The 14429-nt window shown below is 49.2% G+C and overlaps 1 protein-coding gene and 1 long non-coding RNA gene across 2 annotated transcripts in view; both read right to left on the reverse strand.

The window, feature by feature from the left end:
- The window catches only part of LOC144289109 (uncharacterized), a 199178-nt gene extending 188205 nt beyond the window's left edge, over positions 1–10973 (reverse strand). Inside the window, exons 1-2 of the mRNA XM_077857375.1 lie at positions 10565–10973; positions 9938–10010 (exon numbers count right to left, since the gene is read on the reverse strand). Coding sequence (XP_077713501.1) covers positions 9938–10010; positions 10565–10723 — 232 coding nt within the window. The 5' untranslated portion in view covers positions 10724–10973. The remainder of the gene's footprint in view (positions 1–9937; positions 10011–10564) is intronic.
- Positions 697–5908, reverse strand: LOC144289114 (uncharacterized). Its single transcript, XR_013357154.1, has 2 exons — positions 3387–5908; positions 697–1482 (listed from the first exon to the last, which is right to left on the reverse strand). It is a non-coding gene; the product is annotated as an uncharacterized LOC144289114 (long non-coding RNA).
- Positions 10974–14429: the final 3456 nt, after the last annotated feature.

Genomic DNA, 14429 nt, shown 5'->3' on the forward strand with positions numbered 1-14429 from the left:
CTTAGATCCCTTAACTCCAAAAGGGCACCATGATCCAAAACGATGTTTTAGCAAGTAATACGTATTTTATACAATTGCGATTCAGTGCTTTCAAATCACTGGTACTCTGCAAAAACAAGAACTATAGTAAGGAGGAGGGCATTTCCAGTCATTCTCAGCGTCTCACTGCCAACGTCTTCCAACAACACTAATGCCCTTCCTGGGTTAAGGGGCTGGGACCACCAGATACAGAATGAGCCCGAGATAAGCCAGGATCTCATATCACCATCACCCTCTCTGACTCATACACACAGGAGCAAATGTTCTTCTGCTATACAGCATGATTCCTTACATGGATAAAATCTTTAAAAAGTAAATCTGTTGTTGGAATGTTTCTGTTGTTGACAATCTCGAATGATCTGCTGTTATTGAAAAATATTCTGTAGATGATATGAAATGACTAAGTAAGGTATTGATTCATTAAACATATGAAGTCCCAAACTGCTAGTTACGTAGTGACAAAGATAAACGGCAAAGAGCAAACATCTACGTACCTTTACAGAAGAATTATATTAGTAGCAGAAAAAAATCTTAATTTTGAACCTTTTAAAAATGGGAGAAAGGGGGATTTTAATATCTTTTGTCTCGAAAAAAGGAGAAGCCTACAAACAGCAAGCACAATAACTGTTCACTAACTGGCATTAAACAGACCACAGATTTCAAAGATCAAACCCAAAGGCTATGAATGGCATTTTATTTAAAAATACTTATTCACTTGCTGCTATAAAATATCTGCATTTTCAGGCAATAATCCCAAAAAATCAAGAGTCATCACAAATTCTTTTGGGATAGAGCTTGTAAGAATTAGGTATTACACAATTTTGAAAGACTAAAAAAAAAAAATTGTAAAAGCCGAAGGGTTATGAACAATACTAGGGACAAAACTGATTAAGTAAGTGTTCCTAGGATAGCCATGATTAATCTCTCTGGAAACATAAAGAAACAAAAAAGATAATCATAGATTTTTTTAGAAAATGGACAATATGTGCAATGAATGTATGAGGCATCAATGTAAAAGCAGAAAGCAAAACAATTGTCAGTGGCCTTGACAATGAACAGATATATAGCATGGCGTAGCTGTGAACAACACAACAAAGATTCAGCACTAACAAAAATTCCCTAGAAGTGGGAAACAAGCACTCAAGGTCACACACCATATACAACTTTGCAAGAGAAAGATCGGAGGCAGCACTTTTTTATGAACTGTTCAAGAATTAACAGAAGAATTAAGCAGGTTCCCAGAAACTCTTCTAGTGAACCGTCAAGGAAAGGATTTCTTTAAGGAGCCCAGTGCCTCCACCGTGGAAACAAAAAGCAGCAACGTCTTCCAAATTGGGGTCAACAAGCTTTCCAAACTGGAGTGTTCAGGTTCAATTTTCAGATCTTCCGATGCGGACGGCACAAGTGTGGAGAAGGATGCACTTGAGACTCATTCCTAAGCTTCTGAAGGAAAAAGAAGGCCAGCCACATTGTCAGTATAAAATAAGGAGTCCTGGATCTCCACATCCTGGGTCTGAGAAGCAACACCCCTACTCTGAGACCCCAATCTTGATGAACAGGTACTTTTCAAGAGTAAAGTACTCCTGCAAAGGTTTACGATCATGCCACGTGAATAAACTCAATCACAGCATTTTAGGGCCAGAAACACCTTACTCCACACCCAAGGCCTCGTCTTCCTGACAAGCATCCTATGACCTGAGGTTCTGTAGCTAGTAGGAACTAGCATCCAGTGGAAAGACTATGGAAGCACTTAGCATAGTATCCAAAGAGGCAGGTACACACTAATCATTATTAGAGTTAAGAACACCGTTCTACCTTAATATCCTTTCCACCATTAGCTAAGTAAAATCAGCTATAGCACAAAACAAAAACTAATGGGACACAGAAGAAGAGAAAAATGTAGAAGCAGATCATGAAGAAAATCGGGGGGGTGGGGGGAAGCGCTTTGGCCAGCCAGAAGCTAGATGCTCGTCTGTGAAAGAAACAGAAATGACAAAGATGGAAGAAAGGAAACTCAAGATATGTGGGAAGGACAAAGAAAGGTGTTGCCCAGTGTCAGTGTGATTAAATACAAGAAAAAGGTATTAAGTGTCTTAACTCCCTGAGGCACTTTTAAAAGAGGCTTTTAAAAAGTCCTGGGGGCAGGATCACACCCCCCACTTCCCACTGCTGCTTGGTAAAAACTGGCCCAAGGGCCATGCCCAAGCACTTCTGTCACATAGACTTGCCAAACCCAGCCTCGAACCAAGTCTAAATAATTCAAACCAGTTTCACACATTTAGTTACGAAGATTATGCCACAGATATTTGAGTCAAGAAATGACAAGCAGCAAATGACATGTACCACTTTCAAAGAAATAAACTTAGTAGGTCAAAATCTAAGGTCCTTTCATGAAATACAGTCTACAATCAATTATACGGATGCTGACTCAACTTTAAGATTTAAGGTTGAATCATTTTATAAAAGTGGTTAGAAAACAAAGAATTTCATGATAAAATTAAAACTAGTAGACGTGGAAAGCTGTGAGATCTCATGGCCTCAGCCCAGATTTGTGGCCTGTGCTACACAAATGATTTGTTTCCTAATCCATAAAACACATCCAGTAATAAACACTGTGTGTGCCTTCCAGGAATTTGATTTAAACAAGATGACGATCATAAAGCAATCTAAGAAAGTAAGCACTGCATGCATCCTGGGCATAACTTTGGAAAGGCATGTGATGTAAGTCAAATAATAGCATCTGGTGATATTCTGAAGCATTTGCCGGAAATGAAAAGGAAAACTTGCTAATTTTATTTTCTAACAAAGAAGCTGTGCTTTTAACTAGTCAACATACACACAAGAAGTCTTAAAACATTTTAAAACCTTAAAACCTTTCATGTTTACCCTCCACTCCCTCACTCTCACCCATTTCTTCTTTTTTATGTCTTCTTGCTCTCAGGTTAAGATTTTTTTTCCCCAAAAAATCTTGCTATTCCTTCTTCTCCAATAAATTCACTCCCACTAAGATGTATTGTCAAGCCTCACTTCAACTCACCTCAGATCTGGAGTCCATCTGACTCTTGGCACCTGGGAGTCTAGTTTCATCTGGAATGCTTCCAGAGCACCACCTGTTGGACTGCCTTAGAATCTCTATCAACCCCCTCACCCCAACCACCAAAATAGACACACACTCTGGGTAAGAACAGTACACGTGCTCTGTAAGGGTTGCTTTAAGATATCTCCTACTATCTCCACAGACTTCCTACCAGATTCCAGCCCAAAAGGCCCTTCACTTACAAACTGCAGAGCCTCTACTCTTCCTCAACGTCCCGAAAACCGGGAATGGCCATGCCATGACAACTTACTCTCCATCCCCCTGATGCGCACCTTCTTTGGGCAACCGTGCCTCTTCTGGAAAGCAGTCAACTTCAGGGGGCATCCAGGTTCACACTATCGCTCTACATGAATTCAAGCCCACAGAGTTGTAATTAGGAAAGGAATTACATCTCATAAACGACATTTTATTTAATGAGCTCCCAACTACGTAATACACTACATCATACCCTGTAGCTATTAAATGGCACTTGGTTAGATATGATAGAACATTCGAGTTTAAGAAACAGTGTGTAGTTCTTTCGTTTAGTAACACAAGCAATATTTCAATATAATTTACCTGAAGACCTTGACTACTAGGTAGGGATACCCAATCTGAGTTTTAACAAACCCAAAGGTTTTGCAAAATATGTGGAATTCTTAAGAAACTCTCAAAATAAAATTTATTTAATCCATTTTAAACTTTTACCACTCAGTTCGTCATATGGCAATCTTTAATCAATAGGATGCTGCAGAAATCAAATGGAAGGTGCTGCCACTGCAAAAGGAACAAAACAGGCACAAAAACTTTGTAAAACTTTACAAGAGATGACATGATCGAGTGGTCCTCAAAATATGGTCCTCTGACCAGCATCAGCATCTCCTGGAAACTTGCAAAAAATACAGATCATTAACTAGCCCCAGACCTGCTGAGTCAGAAACTCCAGCAATCTGGGTTTAAGAAGCCCTTGGGTGTTAAAGTTTGGGAACCCCTGAGATCAGGGGATCCACCCATTCCACTGAGGAGAAAGAAACGAAGCCAGGAACTTCCCTCAATTCTGACACCAAGTTAGTGACCAAGGTCACCAGAGACAGTTCTCAATAAACCTAAAATAATTCTTTACCTATACATCTCAATCCAAGTGGTCCAGTCGGATCTTCCAGCCAAATACACCTTGATCTTCTGCAATATGAATTCTTACATTATTGTATATAGACAGACACATACAAATTCTTTTGCCTTGAGTAGATTATATTTAATATCTAAAACAGGGTTTTGGGTCAAGTCCCACATCAGATTCCTTGCAGGGAGCCTGCTTCTCCCTCTGCCTATCTCTGTGTCTCTCATGAATAAGTTTTTTTAAAAATCTTAAAAATAATAGTTAGTTTAAAGGAAACTAACTATTTAAACTAAAGTTTAAAATAGTTTAAAGGAAAGTTTCACATTACTGACGTCTGCACAACTCAAATCTCGCAGACTTTTTTATTTAATTAGTAGGTTTGGTTAACTTCTGTTGCCGATAGCAGAGGTGAGTTTTGTCCAGTTATGGTCATGTTTTGGTTTGGTTTTGAGGATCAGCAGCAGGATTTATGGAACATGTGGTTAATAGTTTTGGAGCTTCCTGCCACCAACATTACCATCAAAGAGGTTCACACCAAATGCATGTGAAGAGCAATCGTAAAGGACTAGGAGGCTAGAAACTGCTGAAAGAGAAAGTAACCTTCCCCATCAAAAAAGAAACTTCACATTTTATCTTGGAGTGTATCATATGATTTTTTTAAAAAAACAATAGGTTTACAGGGTGCCTGGATGGCTTAGTTAAGCGGTTGCCTTCAGCTCAGGTGATGGTCTCCAGGTCCTGGGATCCAGCCCCATATCCGAGAGTTCAGGGGGAAGTCTGCTTCTCCCTCTCTCTCTGCCTCTCCCCCTGTTCATATGCTCTTTCTCTCTCAAATAAATAAAAGCTTAAAAAAAAACACAGTAGATTTATATTTTCAATTATGTTTTAATTACACTAGTATAAAACCAGTTTTCATTTGTGGAAACATACGAGCAGAATGAGAGGAAGCTAGCCTGCGTCCTAGGCATGAGGACAGGCCTATAATCCAGCCACAAGTCATACCACACGGCAGGTGAGTCTGATGCAGAGCACCGAGAACAGCCTTGCCACCTTCTACAAGCACTTGACCACATATCAGGCTCTGTCATCAACCCACCAATACAGCCCCCACCGCATGAAGTGAAACCTACAATTTCTGGCCTTTAGGTTCTCATTCTGAACAGATGTTTGATGTCTATGGTACCTTTCTACATAAATATGTCAAAGTCTAGTAGAGGTTATCTGTACAAATCTAAACATCTGTTTCTATTTACATTTTTAAATATCCCCTTTGAGAAATTTATAACTTGGGTGTTAGGATTACCACAGACTGAGATTTAGAGATTTAAGAAATAAATGTTTCCGTTCCTGTTTCTCCTGTTGAAGCTCTTTTCTCAGTGTCATGCCATACTAGAGAGATTTTGACAACTCTTTTCAGACTCTATTAACATACATAATTACCTTCCATTTTACAAACCAAATTTTCTAACATCACTCAGTGTGTGATTTTAGTTCTCTGAAGAAGAATCCCGGACAAGTGCACAAGGTAATACACGTAACTCCTTCCATCTGATTGACACTTCCAACTCTCTGTGTGACCTGAGCCCCAAATCTTCTTTTGGCTTTATTTTTCTGTTATCAATAAAGGGTAAGAAGTCCTGCTACCTATCTTATGGGGAAGAAATCAAGTCACTGAAACAATAATAGTGCCCCTAGAAAGATGGCATTCCTTAGAAGAACAGTAAATTCAGGGTAGTTACTGTTACTGGGCCCCACCTTCAGCTCTGCAATATACCTTCTGAAGCTAAACTAGAGGGGTTAAATCACTCATACATTCATTCAACAAATACTGATATGCACTTGCTATGTGTCAGGCACTGTACAAGGCATGGGGGCGGGGGGGTAGAGGTGGGTAGTGATGGCCACTGAGACAAATGCAGAGCCTGCTCCTTCACAATACATCTTTGAGAAATACTGAATAAGCTAAAGGACTTTCATTTAAGTTTACAGGCTAAGGGCCCACTGGACTTACAGCTACTCCTAATTATAATTCATACATTCATAATCAATCTACTTCTTAAAATAAAAAAAGGAAAACCACACAAATTACATGAAAAGTTCACAAAACACACAGACAAATGCTTCGTAATACAAAGGCCTCACATAGGTCAAAGGTATCACTCGATAAATACCTTGGAATCTATAAACCGGACGCACAGTGTCAGGCCCTAGAAAAGGAATCAAGATTTTTCTTTTAAAGGCAGAATAACCTTAGCCTAACCATTCACCTGTCAAGTACCAGACTTAGCCATAAGGAAATCCTCCATAACTGTGCTGTCCAACAGTAGCCACTTGCCACGGGTGGCTATTTACACTGAAATCAATTAAAAACTCAGTTCCTATGTCACACTAGCCACATTTAAACTGCCCAAGTGGAGCAGGGAGCCCCGGTAGCTCAGCCGTTTAGCGCCGCCTTCAGTCCAGAGCCTCATCTGGAGATGCAGGATCAAGCCCCACGTCAGGCTCCCTGCATGGAGCCTGCTTCTCCCTCTGTCTGTGTCTCTGCCCCTCTCTCTCATGAATAAATAAATAACATATTTTTTAAAAAAATAAGTAAACTGCCCAAGTGGCTAGTGGCTATCACTTATAGTTCTTACAAATCATTTCTATCATTTCAGAAAGCTCCACAAGAAGTGTTGTTCTACCAATACGCTGTAATACCAAATCCAAAAATTGCAATGACACGAAATGTGATTAAACATCTGTACTCTGCTATGGTATGTAAAATATGTCCATCTGTAATGCGGTGCCACTTCTTCCTTCCTAAACAAGCTCAAAAGTGATAATGTAGAGCATCCGTCCCAGTGTACAGGAGTAACCATGAAAATTCACGCTGTCCAATTGGCCAACTAAGAATGAAATTGGGAAACAAGTGAAAAAGCAATTACATTTTGCCCCTTCCACCCTATTCCTTTTATAATAACGCATCCAAAATATTCTGTATTCTCTGTTCAAGGATGTGTGCTTTGAGCCTAAATGCCAGTAGCAGAGGAGGAGAAGACAGTTAAAAATGAAGATGGGTGGGCAGCCCCGGTGGCTCAGCGGTTTAGTACCTGCCTTCGGCCCAGGGCGTGATCCTGGAGACCCGGGATCGAGTCCCACGTCGGGCTCCTTGCATGGAGCCTGCTTCTCCCTCTGCCTGTATACCTGCCTCTCTCTATCTGTTGCTCGAATAAACAAAATCTTTAAAAAAAAAAAAAAAATGAAGATGAGTGACACAGGCAAACACCACATATAACACAATACAAATTCAATCCAGACCAAAGCAGTAAACTTAAATGCGTACCATGTCCCAGTGATATACAGACACGTAATCACTACTCCCATCTTTGACAAGCTGAGATTAGTAGGAGTGTCCAACGTGTAAACAAAAATGACAGGACATGTTGTAACAAGCGCAGCAACACAAGGAGAGTATTTATTTTAACCGTTTTCTGAGAAGAAACGGAGAAATTTCCTAAAGAACGTAGTATACTCAAGAAGCAGAGGAACGACCTATGCAGAGGTATGCAAAGGAGCCACATCTGGTTTAAGCAATGCTGGATAAAAGTGGCTCTGATGGTTAAGAAAGATGGGGATGACGGAAAAAGAGAGATTATTTCCACACCAGACTTATAGCATTCATATTTGTATCAGCCTTGCCTCTGTGGATCTATGAACCTGCCTCAAACAAACTGCAAGGAATGTGAAAACCAAACCCTAAAGTTTGATAATATACCTCTGTCTGCTAGACAGCTAACAATACTAGACAAAACGGCCAGTAGGAACCTGAAGGACTTCTGTGGCTGCTCATGCAAATCCCTGGAAGATGCTGGCATCTTCTGGACATTTCACTTGACCCCTATCCCTGTGCTCGAGTCTTTAAAAACTTCCATAGAATCTGTTCTCTCCATATGACTAGGCTTCCCTCACCACCACCCCCTTCCACAATAAATGTCATGTAATAGCCTACAGGCCTAAACGAGTTCACTAAGTGATTCTCCTCCCTTCAATATAAGCAAAACTTTGCAGATAGAACTCCATACATAAATACATGCACGTAAACTCCAGAGCTAGTCAGCAAACATACGAGGGTTCCCATCCACACAAGCACGTGGCCCTTAAGTAAGGTGACAGGTCCAGTGCAGCATATGCCACGGTCCAAAGTATGAAGTCTGGAGTCAGCCTCCCTGGGTCCTAGTCAGGGATCGTCACTGACCAACTTTTATTTTTCTTCCTGAATTTCAATTTCCCAACCGTAAAATGGGGATGTCAATATTCCATCAAGCATCTGTAACTGCGTAGCCACGATGCCAACACACGATGACCCTTCTAGCGACAGAGGAGTGCGTGTTGACTATTTTCACTGCTTCATCCCTGACGAGGGATGGGTCCACAACCAAGTCTTTCATCAAGCTGCCTACCTCTGTAAATTCTCAATCCTGCGTGAGACCCTGTGTCAACAATACCAAGGGAGCTTTCCTCCTAAATACTCACTTAAGTCCCAGGCCCTATCTGGATTTAGGTCCAAGTGTTCCGGGGCAGGGCCAGGCACCGGAGTTCCTTCTACAGCTCTCAAGTTGTTTATAATTTGCAGCCGGAGTTAAGAACCACACACAGACCTCCGTGCGCTCCCAGGAACGCCCAGGGCGGTGAGGTCTCGCTGGGTCTCTCGCCACCGCGGCGCGGGCTCCCCGCAGCGCGGACCAGGCCCGCCCGGAGGCTCTGACGACGAGCCCCAAGCGCGGGGGGATTCACACCCACGTCCGAACGCGGCGCACGCGGCAGCGGCTCCCACCAAGCCCACCAGACAGACGCGGCCCCGACGCCGGCACCAGCGGGGTCCGCGCGGGGCAAACGCCCCCCGCCCCCGCCCCCGCCCCCGCCCCGCGGGCGACGAGCCCTCCGGACGCCTGCGTCACCGCGCCCTCGCCTCCGCGCCCCGGCCCCCTCCCGCCCACGGCACGTGACTCGACACGCGCCAGCTGCACGCGGGCTCCATCAAAACAAAAACAGAGGAGGCCGGGCGGCGGGGCGGGGGCGGGGGCGGGGGCGGGGGCGGCCGGCGGGGCGGGGGCGGGGGCGGGGGCGGCCGGGCGGCGGGCGCGCCCCCGCCGCCACTGCCCAGCGCCGCGCCCGCGCCTCCGCCGCTCCGGGCGCCGCCGGCAGCGCGCCCCGGCAGGCCGGGGGCGGGAGGGCAGAGGGCGCCACCCTGTTTACAGCCGGCGCTCGGGCCCGGGGACCCCGCCCGGAAACGGTGTCCCGGGAGAGGCCCGCGAAGTGCGCAGCCACCCGCGCCCGGGACGCCGGCTCGGGGGGGAGGCGCCCAGCCCGGCCGCCGCTCGGAATAACCCCGTCGCCACGGCTCCGGTCGGGCGGCGCGAGCCTCCGCTCCTCCGCCGCCCGCCGCCCGCCGCCCGCCGCCCACGAGCTGCCGCGTCCGCCCCCGGCACGACTGCGCCACGCACTTGCCTCGCGTCTCCCGGCTGCGGCTCCCGCCGACCCCCCTCACGCGGCCGCCGCCTCCCGGCCAGGCGCTCCCCGCCGACGAGGGCTCGCACCCCGCGGGACGCCGCCGCTGCCGGGGCCGCCCGGGGCTGGGGCGGGGGGTGGCGGCCACGAGCTGTCGGAAGCCGCGTCTCCCAGGACGAGGCTCACCCGCACCCTCAAACATCCCCACTCACCCTGCAGCCTCGCCGCGAGCTGAATCGGTACATAAAACGGGAGGGGTGGGGCGTAACGTCTTGATCTTTCTCCCTATTTTGCAAAAAAAAAAATTAAGACGCAGCTCTGCACGCACGTCGTCCCCCCAGACCAAGACTCACAGAATAGAGATGCCCACCACACACCTGCTACGCCACCAGCCCTCGTCAACCTGAGACCCTCCCAGCAGCCGGCCCGCAGGAAGCCGCGCCGGGGCGGGGCGCTCGGGTCCCCAAGGCGGGGCGGGGCGGGGCGGGGCGGGGCGCGGCGAGGGGGCTCGCAGCCCGCGGCCCTCCCGGAGCGCCGGCCCCCGCCCCCGCCCCCGCCCCGCGGCCCCCGCCGCATCCTGCGCCCCCCGCGAGGCGGCCGCCGCCGGAGGCCGGGGTGCCCAGGCGCTTTCCGCCTTCAGGACGCAGGCCCCGCGCCCCCCGTGCGGACCCTCCCCCGCCGCCCGGCTCCCGGCCGGCAGCAAAGCCGGGGCGGGTGGGAGAACCCGGCGAGCGCTCTCCGGCTTCGGGAGGTCGGTCTCCGCCGAGCGAAGAGGTGGGATCTCGAAATGGAAACAGTCTCCCCTCCCTCCCCCCTCCTCCTCCTCCTCTTCTGTTTACCTCAAGTTTGAATTTTATCTGCGCAACATTAGCTGGAATGCGGACATTGAAAACACTCTCTCTCTCTCTCTCTCTCTCAACCCGGCAGCAGCTCCGGAGGAGCCATGTGGCATCCAGCCACCTCAAAGGGGAAAAAAGTGCTCTTAGCAACACAAACATGGCGAGATGGCCTCGGCGTTCCCGGCCACCGCCACAAGCCCTACCTTCCTCCCTGCCCGGCTCGCGATCACCCCGGCCGAGACCCGCGGCCGCTTCCGGGGGAGGCCGGGGCCCGCGGAGCCCGAGGGTGGGACCGCCGGGCGTGCGGAGGGGAAATCGCCGAGTCCCCGGCGGCCGGGTCTCCGCGGGACCCCCCGGCCCGGCCGCGCCGACCCCGCCGACCCCGCCGGCCCCCGCCGGCCCGGCCCTCCCCACCCTCCAGAACTTACCTGGGGGCGGAACGCACGCTGCCGCTCCCTTCCCCGTCTCCTGCCTCTTCCAGGGCGACACGCGAGGAGGCAAATGATGCGCATGTATGTCTGTAGAGCGTATTCTTCTAGAATTTCCCTCTGAGCGTCACGAGGAGCGATGGAGGCTCCGGAGACAGGTGCGGCGGTGGCCGAGGCTGCCGGCTGAAAGTTGTGCCCGCGGCGGCGGCGGCGGCGGCGGCGGCGGCGGCGGCGGGGTCCCCGGGGTCCCCGGGGCCGGCGCTGAGGACCCCGTCCCCCTGCCCCCGGCGTCGCCCGCTTCGGGCAGGCTCTGCTGCGCGCGGCTCGGCTGCAGGGGAGGTGGCGTAGTTTCTCTTCCTCCCACCTCTTCTCACTCACTTGTTTTTGTAGCCGTGGGCTCCCCGAATGCTTTCCTCTCCACAATGTTGTTTCATTATATCATGTCCATCATGTGACACCGGAGAGGCCTCTCTATGGAAACTTAAAGGGGCTCCCACGTGACTGCAGCAGCAACAACAGCAGCGGCGGCAGGAGTGGCGGCGGCGGCGGCGGCCGCAGCGTTCCTGCCTCCACCCACCGGGAGCCCCTCGCAGCATCCCGAAGGGGCTTCTGGAGCTGCACAAGCCCAGATGCGGGAGCCACAGCACCCGCGAGCTGCGGCGTCTGTGCGTGCGCGTAGCCTTGCCTCGTTACATAGGAAACCGAACAGAAGGAGCGTCCTCAAATCCTTTCCTACAGTCGCAAAACCCACGCTCTGCTAAAATGACATTTCGTGGCTCCTACTTTATTTTCCCCAGGAGCAGTGAGTTTTCTACCGAGGCTGACTACATTTTTACAAAGTCAAAAAAGCAAAGCCGGATTCCTCTCTTCGAGTTTGGGCCAGCTCTCCGGTAGAAGAGAAATGACAAAAACAATAATAACAGAAATAGCATCAAGCATCTGACACATAATTACCATCACCACCAGCTTTAAAGCTCCCTGGAATTACATTCCTCCCGTAACCGTTGATGATGCTTGCAGGAGAGGCTAAATGCAATGCAGTTTTTCTCTTCTGCGGCTATATTAGGGCTTTGTTGCTGACAACAGTAAAAACTTGTTTGTGTCAGGAAGTGAGGTACGAAGATATGACCTGGAAGGTACAGACAAAACCAAAGTGGCAGTTTTTGCATTACTTCTCTGACCACATTCTTTCAAATGGTGAGACGCAGCTGGTTTGCTGTAAAATACGTAGCATGTGTTTTGGTGGGAAATAAAATAATCACAAAAACACATGTTTTCCCTAATCATACTGCACATGCTAGACACTAAAAACTAACTATATGTATCTACGCGTGTATGGGTGAGTATAAAGAGAAAGAAAAAAAGCAGGGGCATTTTTTTTTTTTTTTTAGGATAGTTTCAGCCAGTAATTTTGTCATCGTTTCCAGTGCGTTTAACTGAAACATTTAACAAACACTCTGAAAAACTTATTATTCATGTCCAGTGTTGTGTGGAAGCCCTAACTTCAGTTTTGGGTGCCCACAGTATTACTGAATCACAACCCCTGTATGTGCTTACGTCTTAAATCTCCAATCTCTGCCTCAAAGTTTTTGTGGACCATGGAGATTTTATGCTCTAAGGCTAAGCGAAGCAGCTATTTCTACGCTTTAGTTCATGCTTTTCCATTTATAAGGAAAACTCCCTGCGTGTACTGGCGAATTATGAAAAACTTCTCAGGAAACTAAAGGGTGGTATTAGAAGATCATCCTTTCCTCTGGCTTTGCCTCGACTCTGTCTCCTTCCACCTCATCAGCCATGATGAATGATTCTCCACTACATCTCTTCTAATGCCCCCAATTTTTACCTTCCTATCTAATGCCTAATTCTCCCATCCCTTTCCCTTCTTGGGTCCTTGCCTCCCAATTCAGCCCCCGTGTGCTCCCAGTGCCGCCGGGGTACTTCGCTCAGGCCTCCCCCAGTACTCCCTTCCCAGTCCTCCTGGCCCTGAGGCTCCCCCCACCCCACCCCCTTCCCGGCTCCGGCTCCCTTCTCGGCAACTCTCCCTCCTTACCTCTCTTTGACCTCCTTTATTCTCCTTCACAGACTGGCCCTTGACTTCTCGGCCTCTTCTTTCCCTTCTTTTCCTGCAATGTCCTGCCCCTATTGGGGTCTCTCCTTCGCACCCTTCTCTCGGGGTCCCATCCCTTCTGACGCCAAACCCCAGCATTCCTCCACGGCTCGGCCTGGTCGGCTTTCGCCTGATTTGGTTCCCGTGCCCCTGGGCTGGGAAACAAGTGTGCGGTGCCGAGTGGGGGCAAGCACCCCCCGCGGCCGTGGCCCCTGCCTCGCCCCCCTCCGCCCCTCCCGAGTCCCGGTTGCGGCGCTTCCTGGGCGGATGGTTGGGACTCGCTGCCGCAGCTGCGGTTCTGCTGTGTCATGCAAGAAGAAGGAGGCGGCGGCGGCGGCCGGAGCTGGAGGGGGAGGAGGGGAGGAACCTGATCTCTCCGGTAGCGAAGGGCTGGAGGCAAACGCCGAGCTCCCCCAGAGCCGCCCGGGAGCAGGGAGGGCACTGCTACCCCGAGGGGCCCTCCCCGCGGGGCAGATGGTAAGTGGGGCGGCGCAGGTGGTCGCCTTGGGAAGGGAGCGCGCAGGGGGAAGGGGGGGTAGATGGGGAGGCGGGGAGAACTAGGAGTCACCCGGCCAAACTGAAGGAGCCCAGTGTCTAGTCGAAAGGGACCCAGGCCATAGTAAGGATGACCAACCAAACGCAGCGATAATTACCATTCTAATAACGCCCCGCAGTTGACCCAGGCTACCAAGAAGAGTTGTGCATTCCGAGCCCAGGACAGAGTTAGAGCAATGATTCAGGGTTTGAGAACCGTCGTCCCATCAGCCTTGGCGCTTTAGGGTACAGCTGAGTAGCAAAAGTCAGCATACACCATATTCCTATAGACCGGCCGCGCTGTATGGGTTGTCTTGTTTAAATCTAAGGAAGGGGATGGAAACCTGCCCAACCTCACTTTAGCCACCAAAATAATGCTCTTGGCCAGTGGCCTCGGACAAACAGCCTCTGGTGCAATTAAACAATCAATAGGGAAAACAGCTTCATTCCCCCCTTACCACCCTCCTTCCCCAAGCTCCTTCGACCAGAATAATTTATTCTGCGGAAAGAGGAAAGAAACCTGTGTGTGATATTCCCTCCCACCTTACCCCCCACCCCAGCCCCTGCCCCACACTAACTGCCCACCCCACTATTCAACCTACTTTCAGACTGTGATTGATGTTGCAGGAGGGGACTGCCCTAAACTCTCAACCATTCCCCTTCCATTCATTACCCTTTACCCACAGGGGATTCAGAAACAGAGAAGCCAGAGCAGTGAATGTGGGGAGACGGGTTGGACACATACGAACATGACTTCTTTTACCTGAGTACAATTCTCAGGACAACTTTTGTTTTT

Source organism: Canis aureus, chromosome 18, assembly GCF_053574225.1.
Source record: "Canis aureus isolate CA01 chromosome 18, VMU_Caureus_v.1.0, whole genome shotgun sequence".
NCBI lineage: Eukaryota > Metazoa > Chordata > Mammalia > Carnivora > Canidae > Canis > Canis aureus.